General features: G+C 45.0%; 1 protein-coding gene across 1 annotated transcript in view; it reads right to left on the bottom strand.

Moving 5' to 3' along the window:
• Positions 1-16,215, bottom strand: part of CIT (citron rho-interacting serine/threonine kinase) — a 171,655-nt gene that overhangs the window by 70,609 nt on the left and 84,831 nt on the right. The window contains exons 11-16 of the mRNA XM_082641760.1: positions 9,961-10,066; positions 8,918-9,061; positions 7,571-7,690; positions 2,723-2,893; positions 2,399-2,449; positions 1,808-1,861 (exon numbers count right to left, since the gene is read on the bottom strand). Of these exons, the coding sequence (XP_082497886.1) occupies positions 1,808-1,861; positions 2,399-2,449; positions 2,723-2,893; positions 7,571-7,690; positions 8,918-9,061; positions 9,961-10,066 (646 nt within the window). The remainder of the gene's footprint in view (positions 1-1,807; positions 1,862-2,398; positions 2,450-2,722; positions 2,894-7,570; positions 7,691-8,917; positions 9,062-9,960; positions 10,067-16,215) is intronic.

Genomic DNA, 16,215 nt, shown 5'->3' with positions numbered 1-16,215 from the left:
GGCAGGCGGACTCTCAATCACTGCGCCACCAGGGAAGTCCTAGATTATAGTTTTAAAACGTGAAAACGGCAAGGGAACTCCAACTTCGAGACCAGCACTGTCCAACGTGGGAGCTGCTCGCCACATGTGCCCGGTGAGCACCTGAAACGTGGTTGCTGTGACTGGGAAATTAATTTTAAATTTTACTTAAGTTTAATTCATTTAAAAACTGAAGCAGTGTACATGTTTTAATATCACTACATGCTGCAATATTTTGTATAAAATGGATTAAGGAAACTATATCATTCAGAGGATTTTCCCTTTTTTAATGTGGCTACTAGAAAACTTAAAATTACATCTGAGGCTGACATGTGTGGGTTGCTTCCCACTTCTACTGGAGAGCAGAGTTCTAGGAGATACAAATCCTCACACAAATGTCTAGCTGAAAGGCTTCCAGTAGTGATCTCAAGAATAAGTAGGAAGGGGACAGATGAATGGATGCAGAAAATGTGGAATATCCAGGCCATGGAATACTATTCAGCCTCTGAAAAGGAGATCCTGTCACATGCTGTAACATGGATGAACCTTGAAGACATTGTGCTGAGCAAAATGAGCCAGTCAAAAAAAAAAAAAAAAAAAAAAAGAGCCAGTCACAAAAGGACAAATACTGTATGATTCTATCCATAGGAAGTACCTAAAGCAGTCAAAACCATACAAGCAAAGTAGATTAGCAGATGCAAACTATGATATATAGGATGGATAAACAAGGTCCTACTGTATAGCACAGGGAACTATATTCAATATCCTGTGATAAAACATAATGGAAAAGAATGTATATATATATATATATGTATAACTGAGTCACTTTGCTGTACAGCAGAAAGTAACACAACACTGTAAGTCAACTACACTTCAATAAAACAAATAGAATGAAAAGGAAGGAAGGGAGGGGGAGGGGGAGAGAGAGAGGAGGGAGGGAGGGAGGAAAGGAGGGAGGGAGGGAAGGAGGGAAGGAAGGAAGGAAGGAAAAAGAAAGGTGGTTACGAAGGGTGGGGGTGGGGAGATTAGCATTTGGCAGGTAGAGAGTTTAAGTTTTGTGAGATGACAAAGTTCTCAAGATCTATCTCACAATGTGAATATATCTGACACTAAGGAACTGGACACTCAAAACAATTTAGACAGTAAATGTAATATGTTTTTAATAACACAATTTAATATTATACGTTTTTAATAACACAAAAAGAAGGAACTCTTTTAAACACATTCACAAACGTTCTTGACATGAAAGGCCACATTCATCCTGGCCCTTTCTTTAGCGTTTCCCGTGTTCACCTAAAGGAAGGGCCATTTGCACACACTGTGCCCGATGCCGTAAGCCAAACCCACATCCCACCCTCAACCGCCCAAGGACTACTGGTCCCTCCAGGCTCCCGACGCACAGGAAGACTGCCCACAGTCTCTGACTGAAAGCTGTCTGGGTCGTGAACAACATAGGCTTCTCCCGTGCAAGATGGGGACCCGGTCCCCTGAAGGGAGACGAGACAGCCTCTTGGGTTCTGCTGTAGTACAATTAGAGCTTTGACTTGAGAGTCTCACAGAGCTTGGTGGGGTTTTTTTGTTTGTTTTTTAAACAAACACTGTTTGACATGTCTCAAAAGGAGAAAGTATACTCAGAGCTCTTGTATTTTCAGGTAATAACTCACTCCCCCTTCATTTTCCTCGGCGCTGGGCGACTAATTCTCTTTCTTTGATCTCCTGTGCTCCATGACAAAGCAAGAAGTAGGTGGAAATGGGGGGTAAGTTCCCCAAAACATCACCTCAGGCTTACCTTTTCCAGCTTCTCTTGGAGCTCCTGAATTTTGAGCTGCTGCTCAGCATTGATCTGTGATTAAAATCCCAGGAAATAAAGCAAAAAAGGCAAATTGGCATTAAGGTCTTGCTACATTTACTGCAGTCCTGTTTTCTTGAGGTTTCTGTTGGGGTCTTTTTGTTTTGTTTTCCAATACCTATTGATGGAGAGGAAGAACAGTAGCCTAGCAGAGAAACCTTTGAATGTCTCAGGGCAAACCTCCATGTGGACTATTTCTCTAAAACCAGCAACACACATACAGATGGCAAAAAAAGAGAATCAAAGTCGCTGGTACCCTAAAACAGTAAGAATTTTCCCATGTGTCTTACTGAGTGTCTGGGTTTGTGTGTTACTGTGAGCGGGCCTGACCAAAAAAAAATGAGGTGTCTTCTATCCCTTTTAGAAATATAGCTGAAGCTACACATGGTCATCCAGAGACTGACCATCAAAATAAACCCAGAAGACAGTTCTCTATTCATTGCAAGTATATTCTTAACCAGTGACAGGCCACGGAGAGCAACATTTAAGAGGCTGTCTACCCGAAATCACGATACCAATAATGGGAAATACCTTCTCCAGTTTGGCATATTCTCCCACTTCAGGCTTCCCTTGATCTTTAGCCTGTAATTTAAAAGATACAACATATTGGAAAAATCTCAAGAACCTCAAAGTCTTATAAGACAACACTACAGGCTTTCTTGGTCTCTGTGGCCAAAATAATGAGGATGATGATAAAAAAAAAAAGTATCTTCTCTAACCAAGACCAGGAGGCTTTGCAAGGCACCCCCATTATTTCCCAAACGTACACTCATGAAGCTAGGATTCCCTTTATTATTGCTAAGATCATCCATGATTCTACCCCCAAAACACCCTCCCCGGCAGGGAGCCGGCTACCTTCATCAATTTATGCTGACATTCTGTGGCTTTCCGCTTGAACTCTTCGGCGGCCAGCCGAGACTCTCTGAGCTCCGATTCATAGAGATCACTCCGTCTTCTGGCCGAAACCAGGTCCTCTTCCAACTGATTCATCATTAACCTCATTTCTTCCACTTGAGCCTGGTACTCCTAAAGAGTAGGCAATGGAAGGAAGGTGAATTTGGGAACTCCTGAAAGGAAAGATGGGAGGTGAAGATGGAAGAACACAGACCACAGAGGGAAGACACAGTGAAGAGAGACCGGAGAGAATGGACCTAGAGAAAAGGTGAGTAGAAAGATGGGGATAAGGGCAAGGTGTGTGGAGGACGAGGAGGGAGAAAAGAATATTAAATCTTTAAACTGTTTTCATCTAGATCATGAATCACTAGTAACACCATTTGGAACAAATGTGCCTATACACAATAAGATCCTTTGAGCAAATAATATCGTACAAGAAGTGCAGAACCTTAAGACCTTTGTAACACAGGAGAGCTGAAAGGGATGTACTTTAAACAACCAGGATAATCTGCTTATGCGTAGCTTTCCTCCAAGGGTAATCATTTATACAGATTTGTCCTTTAGAAGTTATGTGCGCCTAACACAATTAGATATGGTACTAGTTTTAAAATTAACCTTTCAGAAGGCACAAGGGGGTAATTGGAAATCTCAGTGGAGAGAATCTTGGAAGGTGAAACTCATCATGTCAGTTTCTCATCATTAATTTTTCTGGGCCCCAAACTGCATGATGAACTTAACGTTGCTCTTGAGAGGCAAGTCACCCTGAAATTTGGAAGAGTCAGGAAACACTGGCTCTGATCAAAGTAACTTATGAGAAAGACTCTGAAGAAAGAATTATCTTGTTCCCTCGAGCAAAAGCCTTTAAAGTAATCCCAACAGCCCAACCTTTTCCAAATTGAATTTCTAAAATCAAAACAGGACATCTGCATCGAGGTTTTCCAAAACTGGTTTACCAGAAGAAATGGGCAATGGTTTTGAAAACTTTGGGGCAAAGTATGAAAATATTCTCTGTTAGCAAAAGCAAAGCTTATACATATAAGGATTACGAATGAGCAGTTTAACCAATCCAAGGTGGCGGATATAAAATGAAAAGAATAGAGAATTAAAACTGTCTCTGACCTTCGCAATGTACAGTGATCATCTCTAAGATCCATTCCCCCAAGAAATAACTGAAGAGGGATCAACTGAGCAAGGTTATGCTTTTAACCAATAAAATGTCTTTTTTTTCTTTCTCTTTTTAGTAACAGAATATAAAGTAAACCTTTCATCCTTTGTAACAGGCAATCCCCCCAAGTGCACACTAAAGGGGAGGTGATGTCCTTATGAAAATGGACAGTTTTCACGTAAGCACATCTCTCTGTATTATTGGTACAGCGGAAAGCAGAAAAAATGAGCACAGAATGGAGCATGGTCTCATTTCACTCCTTCCCACCCAAAAGCGTACAGTCGTCCCTCAGTATCCACAGGGAAATGGTTCCAGAACCAAATCCAATCCACAGTTGGTTGAAATCGCAGACATGGAACCCGTGGATACGGAGGGCCGACTGTATTGTTATTGAAGGTCAATCCCACAAGTCATGGGGCGCCAGGTTTTCTGGACGATGCCCACTAAGTGGGTGGTGCTGGGTTATATAAGCAAAGGTCTTTATAACCTACTGAACAATTATCTCAACTCACAGAATGGAATGTGAGCCGGTGATGTGAAATAGTACTCCCTCTACCTGGGGTTTTTCTAGACCCCTCGGCCAGGGCTGTGTCATGACTTATTATGACTTTCATAGCTCTGGGTATTGTGCCTTCCTGGATCCCTTCCTCCATTAAAAAAACTATATATATATATATATATATATATATATATATATATATATATATATATATATATGAAATTCTATTTTACAATAGCATTCATATAAAGACAAAAACATTACCTATGAAAACCGTTTCTTCTACCTAAAACTCATTATTTTACTTCTGATTTTAAAGTTTTAAAAAATCCAAAGTACCCACAGGCACAAATACCAAGCTGTGGAGGAAGCAAAGAGGTAGGAGGCACTCTTGGCCATCTTTTATCCTTGAGCTCCCTTGTCTGACTTAAACTTATGTCGGCAAGAAGGGAACGTAATTTCTGTGTTTTGTCAAGAGTGAGGACACAGCCCTGTTCCCCCAACATCTCTCGTTCCTGAGCTGTCAGAACCCAGGGGGACGAAGGCAAGAATCAGGCAACATCTCTGTCAGCAATCTGAGCCCTGGGGGCACCCAGCCTGCTACAAGCATCAAAAAAAATTCCACCTCATTTATTGAGCCACTGTTACTCTGCTGGATACTTCAAGGAAATCCTATACATCCAACAGCGGACCAAATCCCTGCTTCAGGAAAACTCTGAGAGAAGATAATCAGGCCAGTTCCCAAGGACAGCTGAGAGGCAGCTGTACGTATCTCAGCATGGGCTGAACTGTGGGTCAGAGTTGAACAGGATCAGAATGGGGAACCGTGGACAACTTTTGGGTCCTGCCTCGAGTCATTCTTTGGAATGGAGCTTCAGAATTTTGTGGGAAGGAAGACATGGTCCTATTCAATCAGAAGTCCTGAAACCCAAACGTCTTCTGTGTTACCTGAACTTCTGTCTCCCTTCCCGGGGTGAGGGGGTGGAGGGGGGCAGGGGAGGGGTGGGACGGAATCAGCAATTGCTACTGATGGAGCATGAATCTAACCATCATGTGAGACGCTTAGATGTTTTTATTTGTTTATTTAATTTTTGGCCACTCCATGTGGGATCTTAGTTCCCCGACCGGGAATCGAACCCATGCCCCCTGCAGTGGGAACGCAGAGTCCTAACCACTGAACCACCAGGGAATTCCCTAGGTGTTTTTATTTTAAACCAAATTCAAGTGCTCCATTGTGGGTAGCTAAGCAGAAGCAACATATTTAAATTAAATAAACAGCAGTACAGAAATTGGCTTTGAGAGGAAGAGTGCGGAATAAATGGCAAACCTGGGAGGAATTGACAGGCTGCAAACCAAATACTAGGAGTTTGCTGAAAGTATTAAACGCTTTTTCCTGGATTGCAAACATCCTGCTCTCACCAAACTTACCGAGGGTCATTTTAATAAATCCTTCTTCCGATGAGAAATAAAATCTGAAACGAAGAAGTTTTCTCCCCCCTCAAAATGGAACACTTAGCAGTCATTAAATCTAAAATTCCACATGGATGCCAACTGTGGTATGAATCACAAAGGACATTTCTTTGAACTCAACCACCAGCAAACACCTTTTCAAAGTGTCCTGATAATTCTGTTTCTATGGAATTTCACAGACACCAGCTGCTCCCTCTGGTGGCCAAGCACAGCTTTCATTTCCCCAGGATGTCACCAAAAGCAAATTTCCAACCACACTGAACTAATGGGAGAAAAAGAATCCTACCTCTTGAAACTTTTAGGATGAAAAACTGTGTTGATAAAAGGGGCAACAGGTCAACTGTCAAAGCAGATTTTTTCAAACTGTAGGTGTGACCTTCATCTCTAAGTTAGTGTTGTTGTTCAGAAACCTGACAACCAATTTGCACCATTTCCTATACACGTTTATTCAGAATACTTTTATCAAGCAAGAGGATATTAACCAATGATTTAAGAAGTATTAAGGTGATAATGAGATGATGCCAACAAAACATCCAAAACAGGAATTCTTTCTGTAAAGAACAGCTAATGAATCAAATTATTTGCCGGAGTTTCTTGCATTAGCACCACCCAGATGGCTAAGTGTGCGTTACCCAGAGACAAAAATGTTCATTTCCATCACTGTTTCCACTAGATTTTCTGAAGTGAATGAGAGTTGCCTGGCAGCTGATAATTCAGCTCTCCAATTGCTCACTGCATTCTCTTCATTAAAGTTTCTATTTACGGTTTCTTCAAAGGACAAAAAAAAAAAAAAAAAAAATCCGTGCTAAAAAGGAAACAGTGAAGTGAAATAAAAATGAACCATCTAGAAAGAAAATCCTTTTAGAAATAGAGGGGGTAAAAAAAGAGAGTAGGCTTTTTAAAGGTCTGGATTCTCTTTTCTGAACACACAGGGGAGGGGGCTTTCTGTAGTCAGATTTGCCGTGTCAATTCTGACTCGGCTTTAACTGCTCAAACTCTTCTTCTAGGATAAGTCTTTAGATAAGTAAGACTATGAAGTACCCTGGCTTTTCTCAAAAACTTTAAGTGCATCTGAAAAGCTATGAAAACATTAATTTTTTTTTTAATGGTCTAAAGCAGAGGTTGGCAAACTCTTTTGGTAAAAAGCTAGATAGGAAGCAATTTCAGTTTTGCAGGCCATGTGGTCTCCGTCACAACCATTCACCTCTGCCACTGTAGCATGATCAGCAGCCATGGGCAGTACCTAAATGAATGGGTGAGCTGTGTTCCAATAAAACTTTATTTATAAACACTGAAATTTGAATTCCATATGAAATATTCTTCTTTTGAATTTTTTCCCCCATTTAAAAATGCAAAAACCATTCTTAGCTTGTGGTCATGAAAAACAGGTGGTTGGCCAGATTCTCGCCCACAGGCTGCAGTTTGCCCACCCCCCTGCTCTAAACCTATACCTTCAATTGAAAAGAGTAGCCATCGTGGGGCCCAGACTTCACAAGGAGCTAGAAAGAACAAGGACTCTGCCATTTATATAAATCATGGGGAATCTAAAAGTTCCAAATGACCTACATAACTTTCTCTCCTCACCGCCCCCCCTTCCCTCTCTCTGTCCCTCAAACACACCTCTCCTGAAATGAGAGGTCCGGTTAGTGCCCTGCTCCCAGGCAGGGAGCCGTACCTGCTCTTTGATTTCTTGGAGCTTCCGGCTCTGCTCTCTGATATCGTGGAGAAGCTGCAGTGCTTTGTCGTCCTCCTGGGACACCTCCATCCGAGCTTGCTCCAAACTTCGCTTTAAGCTCTGCGGAAAGCAAAATTTTAATAGGGTTGTCCTGTGGATCCTGCTCTGTTTGAAAAGATTCATTAAGGGAGCTGCAGGCTGCTTCGCAGACACCAAGATGGTTTCAGGTGACGGACCAAAGTCGACAACTTCCGGTGAGTCGCTGATTCCAGGTTTCATCCTGTAAAACCCCTTGGTTCAAGAAACATCATCTCAAACCTTGTGACCTTAAGGATCCAGCCTGAAACTGCATCCACCTGTTTCCTACCTGCCCTAGCAGATACTTACTTGTATGTTCAGGACTAAAAACTAGTAAGATCCCTTAGCCATGAAACCATCATTGGGGTGGCTACAAAGTCTTTTCTGGAATAGCAGTTATTCAAGGACTATCAAGTATATATCCCTCTTTCAAAGTAGCAATGACTTCATTCTCTGCCCAGGTGCCATTTAAGACTGCAAGCAAACTATTTCCACCTCCTGGCTTATATTTCCTGGACACCTTTTATCCAAAAGGTTCCCTCAATGCTTCAGTGACACTGAAATATAGATCTGAAATACAAAGCTGAATAACTTCACCCACCACTGAAAGGAGGCCAAATCTGGAATGGAAACATAGCAGTTATTCTTAATCAGCCACTCTCTATAGATTTCCTCTCCCTTGTGGAAAAAAAAAAAACACTTGAAGAATGTGTGATTCAACTTGTTAAGACTGTACATTAAAAGACACCTGAATGAAAATTTTCAACAAGACAATGGAGAAGACAGTCCACTCTTGTGAAGGAAAGAAAATAAAAAAGTCGCATGGTAAAAGATGACGGAGGGTCTGGGTTTTAAAGGCTGAGTTTTTCTTGTTGCTGCGCTGGTGCTAGGCAATGGAATATCGATTTGGGACAGATTCAAAACACATTTTCTTGCACTTATTTGGGAGCTTGGTTCCTGAGGCTGATTGCGCTGGACACGAGGAGGAGCAGAGAGGCTGGGATGGGAGATGCTGAGACCCTCTGCCACGCTGTCTATGCCCGTCTCCAGGCTCCTGCCTGGGCTGTCTGAGCCTGATCTCAGGCCTCCGGGCCCTCACGCCCGGCCCCCGCTACTCTGCACATCACAGGTCTTGCTCGTGCGTCCTCCCTCTCTCTCCTCTCTGCCCCTGGCTGTGATGTGCCTCATGATGCTGTCATGAAACAGGATGAGACACACACGACGGGAAGCGCCCGCTCCGAGGGAAGGGGGCTTGGGGGGAAGGCTCACACTGCACTCTGTGATGTAGGTAGCAAGGTCCTGCTCCAGGAGGGATCTCTGAGTCTCAGAGGCCTTCAGCTCCACCTCCTTCTGACTAAGCACAGCCTCCACCTCTGACACTCTCCGATGTAACCGGGTCATTTCCTGCTCCATCTGAAATAAACACAGCGACACGTTAAAAAGGCCCGGGGGGCGGGGGGCGGGTGTTCGTCAGGAGCAATCGCATCTCAAGCCGCCTCCGAGACCACCTGGTGGTCCCGGCTGGCGCTAACTCGCCAAAAGGTTGGGATGGAAATACCATGGTTTCTTCGCCTGGGAGCGCACAGGTCTTCGTAAGGGCAGTCACCAATGCTAAGTCACTCCTCTCATGCAAGGCTGGGTTCACACTCGATCACTTCTCTAACCCAGTGAGCGAGGAAGCCACAATCACCATTTTTTTCACCTGTTTGCTTTTTGGGGGTTTGGTTTGGTTTTTTTGCAGACGTCAGTTTAATTTTATCCCAAATCCATCTTGATCCCCCCCATCTCCTTGCAAAGATCTAGAGGACAAATCCAGGACAGGGCAAGGAGATACGGATTCGTCTGCACTCTTAGGAGTCCCAGGCAAGAAGTGACTCTTATGAGCTTCCAGAGAGCTGCCCCTGGGCAGAAACAGTTAAGACACGTTGAGCATAATCAACACAGTGGCCGCAGTTACATAAGCAGGAGTTTTTAAAGACTAGGAGGAGAGACTTCGCATCACTCAAAGCAGATGGGATGCATCTCGGCCACAGGTGAGGACCCACGCCACCTGCCAGAAGACGCAGACATCTAGCTGGGTCATGCTGAGGAACTGGCCGCTTTATATCCAGGGCCTCCTCTGGTTAAGATTTAAAGGATTTACGGCAGCGTCAAGGCCCGAATTCATCTCCCTCTGAGCTGCCGGAGGCGCGACTTCAGCGCGGGAAGGATCAGGTGGCTCGGCGCCAGCGGCGGCCCCGGGCGGATCCCTTGGCATATATTGACGGGAGGCTCCTGCAGCAAGGAGGGAGGCCGGCTGCGGAAATAAATACCTTGTGACACTTGTCCTGGGAGTCTTGCAGCTCTTTGCTTTTGATGAGAAGTTTCTTTTCCATGGAGCTAGTCTTGGCAGGGGAGTCCAGACTTGACACAACAGACCTGGATGGAAGAAAACCAACGTCAAGGAGGCGGGTGGGTGGGCCTGAAAAGCTGCATTCAGAAACTGCGGCAGAGTTTGGGATTAGCAGGTGCAAACTATTACGTACAGAATGGATAAACAACAAGGTCCTGCTGTATAGAGCAGGGGAATATATTCAATACCCTGTGATAAACCATAATGGAAAAGAATATGAAAAGAAATGTATATATATGGGTAACTGAGTCACTTTGCCATACAGCAGAAATTAACACAACATTGTAAATCAACTATACTTCCATAAAATAAATTAAAAAGAAAAAAAAAAAGGAAAATTGCGGCAGAGACCACAAAACCTGCCAGCATCCTTGGCCATCAACAGAGCTGGCTCAAGCAGCTTCTAATAACATCAAGGCCATGAGGCAGAGAGGTGGACAGGACCAAGAACTCTGGAAGCAGGAGAGCCTGAGTGTAAATTTAGTCACCGTTGACCTGAGGCAATGATTCAGCCTCCCTGAGCCTCTGTTTCCATTTCTAGGAGGTAGAACGATAATAAAAGGACTTACCACAACACGAGAGCGTGGGCATTAAGCACATGGCATTTGTGCTGATACGGCTTTATTCACTTACTCACTAAACGGATGTGTACTGTGCACCTACACTGCTCCAGGCACTGGAAGAGCAGTGGTCAAGACAGACACGGTCCCTGCCCTCCTGGAGCTGACATTCTCAGAGGGCACGCAGAATGCATCAGGCAGACACACAAACTAAAAGGTTACAGATGATGCCAAAGAAGGAAATGGGGTGATGTGCTATGGCAGAGGAAATGGATCAGGGGCCTGCTTCTCTGTGCGGTGACATCTGAGCTGACACCTGAAGGATGAGAAGGCACTGACCCTCCAAAGCGTTGGAAGAAAACAAGCTCCAGGGAGCGGGTGGATAACGTCAAGGTCTTGACGCAGGACTGAGCTAACACATCAAGTGCCCAATGGTATCAGTTAACTATACTGACCAAATTGCTGTTTATTCTATCCCCAAGCTAGCCAGTTTGGTTCTGTTTCATTTTACAGAAACAGCTAACACTAATTATGTTGGCTAAATAATGTCCCTCCACCAAGATGTCCACATCCTAATCTCTGGAACCTGTGGATCTGTCACCCCGTATGGCAAAGGGGACTTCGCAGATGTGATTACGTTAAGGATTTTGAGATGGAGAGCCTATCCTGGATTACATGGGGTGGGGGGGTGGGGTCCAACGTAACCACAAGGGTCCTCTTAAGATGGAAGCAGAGGAAGAGGAGAGGTGACGACAGAAGTAGGGTCACAGTCAGAGGGAGGCTGGAAGATGCTACACCGTTGGCTGTGGAAACGGGGGAAGGGGCCACAAGCCAAGGAAACTGGGCGGCCTCTAGAAGCTGAAAAAGGCAAGGAAACTGATTCTTTCCTAGAGGCTCCAGAGGGTGCAGCCTTGTACACCTTGCTTCCAGCCCAGTAAAATCCATCTTGGACTTCTGACCTCCAGAAATATAAAGTAATAAACCTGTGTTGTTATAAGCCACTAAATTTGTGGTCACTTGTTACAGCAGCCAGAGGAAACTCATACACTTACTGAGCACCGATTCTATATGCACGGTTCTGTCCTAAAGCGAGGCATGTTTTAACTCTTTAGTCCCCACAAGGACTCTATGAAACATTATTCTCATTTTATAGATGAGGAAACTGAGGCCCAGACAGCTTAAGTAACCTGCCAGTTAATAAATGGTTTCTGTTGGTCCCAATAGAGAGCTGGGGTAGAGAGACTGACGATGCACCTGATATAACACTCAGGATAGTATCACAAAAATAATGTAGCGTGACCTCCTAAGAATGGGCTAGAAGGATGCTCTCTCCACAAGGACGTACTTACCCCCCCACACACACACACACATAACTCACACATCCTGCCTCATTCCTAAAAGCAGTTAATTATGGGTGGAGGGACTTCCCTGGTGGTCCAGTGGGTAAGACTCCACGCTCCCAATGCAGGGGGCCCAGGTTTGATCCCTGGTCGGGGAACTAGATCCCACACGCATGCTACAACTAAGAACTCCGCATGCCGCAACTAAAGATCCCACATGTCACAACGAAGATCCCATGTGCCACAACTAAGACCCAGCGCAGCCAAAATAAATAAATAAATAATTTTGTTTGTTTTAATCTGTTTAAAAAAAAATTATGGGTGGGGATAACAGTTCTCATACAGGGCAGCTTCCCTCAGTGGTTGGCACCCTGGGCATGAACACTGGGACTGGTGAAGGGCATGAACACTGGGACTGGTGAAGGGCAGAGATACAGAAATAGCCGACAAAGGTTCTTCTGCACGGAGGGGCATGTGGCAGAGCCCACCGCTGCCCCACTGTCCGATTTTCGCTGCCTTAGTAACGGGGTTGCGGGAGCTGGTTGTCACAGAGCACTGGCGTCCTACCAGCAGGTGAAAGTTCTGCTTTCCACTGCCCCAGACTACTTCCCTGCCTAAAAGAGGTCAGTTCCCTGCAGCAGCTCAGGTCTCTCTCCCCACAGCTCCCAGCCCAGTGACAGGGGGTGGCGTGATGGCGCTGGCTCGCTGTACCCCAGTGACAGCTCCCAACACACATACTGTAGGGCGGCCAAGTGAGTCAACACCCAGTCATGCAGCTCTGTTCAAAATCTGACCTTGCCACTCACTCACTCTGTGAGCCTCGATTTCCTCATCTGTAAAATGGGGATAATTCTCAACCTACTTCCAAGAGTGCTTATGAGGATTAAGTGAGATAACCCATGGGAATTCCTTATCACAGTGCCTGGCACATCATGAGGGTTCGATAAATGTCAACCGTCACTACTATCACTGTGGTTTCTATCATCATTACCCTTGCAACGGTGTGAGCAGCACATGCCTCGCAGGCCTAAAACCCTTGCTTGAAACAGTGAAACTTGGGACTTCCCTGGTGATCCAGTGGTTAAGAACCCACCTTCCAATGCAGGGGACACAGGTTCGATCCGTGGTCGGGGAACTAAGATCCCACATGCCACGGGGCGACTAAGCCCACGTGCTGCAACTAAGACCCGACGCAGCCAAGTAAATAAATAAATACTAAAAAAAAAGAAAGAAAGAAAGAAATAGTGAAACTCAGGGGGCTGAATTTGCTCCATGCTATTATTCACATTAGAACAAATGCTGATTATTCACAGAAATGGGCGCCGGGGACTGAAATCCAGAAATAAATCTTTTTTTTAAATCTCACTTTGGGCTAAAAATTTTAACTAAGTTCTGCTCCTCTCACTGGCCTATTTTCTACCTAAATCTAGTCAAAACACATACAAACACACATTTTTTTTTTTAACCCGAGATGAAATGGGTTGCTTGGCACGGCCTTGAGTTGTCTTCGCTATTTCCTTTATTCCTGATGTTATTCTGGTGGGTGGGCTAGAGAAGACCCGACCACCCAAGGAGGGAGGGATGATCCACAGACTGGGTCCCCGGTCCTTCAGTCATCAGAAGTCACCCACACTGACACGAGTCAGGGATGACAAGAGGGGACATGGCTCTCTGGTCCTGAGCACAAAACCAGCACCCTTGGAGAAGAACGATTACATGGGTGCATGATGATGGGACGGGAGGTGGCTCTCAAAACTTGATGACACGTGGAGGGCAGGCTCCAGAGGGGTGTAAAGTGTGCTCCTGTGGGTACAAAGCCCACTGCTTATTCACTCAAAAAAAGCCTTTCTAGGGCTTCCCTGGTGGCGCAGTGGTTGAGAGTCCGCCTGCCGATGCAGGGGACACGGGTTCATGCCCCGGTCTGGGAAGATCCCACATGCTGCGGAGCGGCTGGGCCCGTGAGCCATGGCCGCTGGGCCTGCGTGTCCGGAGCCTGTGCTCCGCAACGGGAGAGGCCACAACAGTGAGAGGCCCGCATACCACACACACACAAAAAAAGCCTTTCTAGGTCACCTGTTAACAGGGCCCAGAATCAGGGAGATGCGCAGCCCCCATCCGCTGACACCCGCAGGAGACGATGCACCAGCCCCTCCCCATCACCGGAGTCCAACTCCCTCATTCTGCTATTTTGATGCTTGACAAATGTTCACTGTTTAGAAGTTCTAAGTATGGCAATTAAGTCCCTTCAGAATAAAGGTGCTAAAGAAATCTTTTTTTTTTGAATAAATAAAAATTACATCTAAAAAAGAAAAAAGCTGGGGGCTTCTCTGATGATGCAGTGGTTAAGAATCCACCTGCCAAGGCAGGGGTCACGGGTTCAATCCCTGGTCTGGGAAGATCCTACATGCCGCGGAGCAACTAAGCCCGTGCACCACAACTACTGAGCCTGCGCTCTAGAGCCCACAAGCCACAACTACTGAAGCCCACGCGCCTAGAGCCTGTGCTCTGCAACAAGAGAAGCCACTGCAATGAGAAGCCTGCGCACCGCGACAAAGAGTAGCCCCGCGCTCGCCGCAACTAGAGAAAGCCCGCGCAGCAACAAAGACCCAACGGAGCCAAAAATAAATAAATAAATAAATTTATTTTTTAAAAGCTATGGTAAGTTTGCTGTGACTAAACCCAGGTTGTAGCAACAATCCCGTAAACCATAATGGGATCGGAGGATGAGGCTGGGGGATGAGGACAGAAGGCGGAAAGGTCCCTGCAGCTTTCTAGGATGACTCTGGTCTTCAGATCGGCTACACATTAGAATCACTTGAAGAGCTTTTTAAAAATTACCGATGTCAGCCACTCATGTGACACTATAATGGTGGATACATATTATCATACCATTGTCCTAACTCACAGAATGTACACCAAGAGTGAACCCTAAATAGGAAGGTTCAGTGACTGTAACAAAGGCACCCCTCTGGGGGGGATGTTAATAACGCTGGAAGCTGTGCATGAGAGGGGGGCAGGGGGCATATGGGAAATCTCTGTACCTTTTGCTCGTATTGCTGTGAGCCTAAAATTATTCTAAAAAATCTAAAGTTAAAAAAAAAAACTGATATCCAGGGCCCAACCAGACCAATTAAATCAGAGACAGAAAGGCTGGGAGTGGGGCCTGGGTAACACCATTTTTATTAAGCTCCCAGGTGATTCTAATGTACAAACAGGCTTGAGAACCATGGTGCTAATGAGAACAAAGTACGTGTGATTTAAGGTCCAGGCATTTAAAACTCACAGTATGACCGCCCCCAGCATTTGGTTCCAGGTGGCACTTTGGTCAGGCCATTTAACTGGTGCCTTTTGGTCACTCTTTCAGCGGAAATACAATTTTGAAGTTAATCATGGTGAGCTATGAATTTCAAGAAAATGTACAGATTTCAGACACTGATTAAAGACTATTCCTACCCCCTCCATTTTAATAAGTCAGCTAAAATATACTATTTCCATGAATTTCTATAAAAGAAATATACTAGAGACAGGTATGGCTCAACTTGACGTATTTGTATTCTATTTATTTTTCATGTAGACACTTAGGCCAATTCAATCACGAGTGTCAATGATAAGTAAGCTCTCAATATGTACTTCTTGAATGAATAGATTCCCCCCCAATAGATATTATGAAATATTATCACAACTTACTTTGTCTAGGATTTTCATTATCCGTCCTTCTGACTTTGAAAGCAAGAGCAAATTACTGCTGACATCTGTACTATTCTAGAATTGACTGTGATATAAATCATAGCTTGAGAGGTTTGATCCAAAGCTGGCCTCAGAGCCACCAGACTATTACCAAATTCAGCCCTGTCCTCTTCAAGTAACAACTCTGCTGGTCTAAAATCATCCTGAAAAGCACCATTTCATCAAGGGTGGTAATATTTAAATAGCTGATGCTATTGTTTCTTTAAGAGAAGAAAAGTACAAAAAATCCTGTAACTGGTTGTAACTCTACAGCTATCGGAGATGGGTACGGAATTGCTGTAAAGAAACCATTTCTGTTGACCCTGAAATGGGACAGAGTCTACCTGCTAACTTAAGAAAGAGTTGCCAGGGCTTCCCTGATGGCACAGTGGTTGAGAATCCGCCTGCCAAAGCAGGGGACACGGGTTCGAGCCCTGGTCCAGGAAGATCCTACATGCCGCGGAGCAACTAAACCCGTGCACCACAACTACTGAGCCTGCGAGCCACAACTACTGAAGCCCACGCACCTAGAGCCCGTGCTCTGCAACA

The sequence above is a fragment of the Mesoplodon mirus genome, assembly GCF_964341445.2.
Source record: "Mesoplodon mirus genome assembly, chromosome: 13".
NCBI classification, from domain to species: Eukaryota; Metazoa; Chordata; class Mammalia; order Artiodactyla; family Ziphiidae; genus Mesoplodon; species Mesoplodon mirus.
This window is presented reverse-complemented; position numbering and strand designations above follow the sequence as displayed.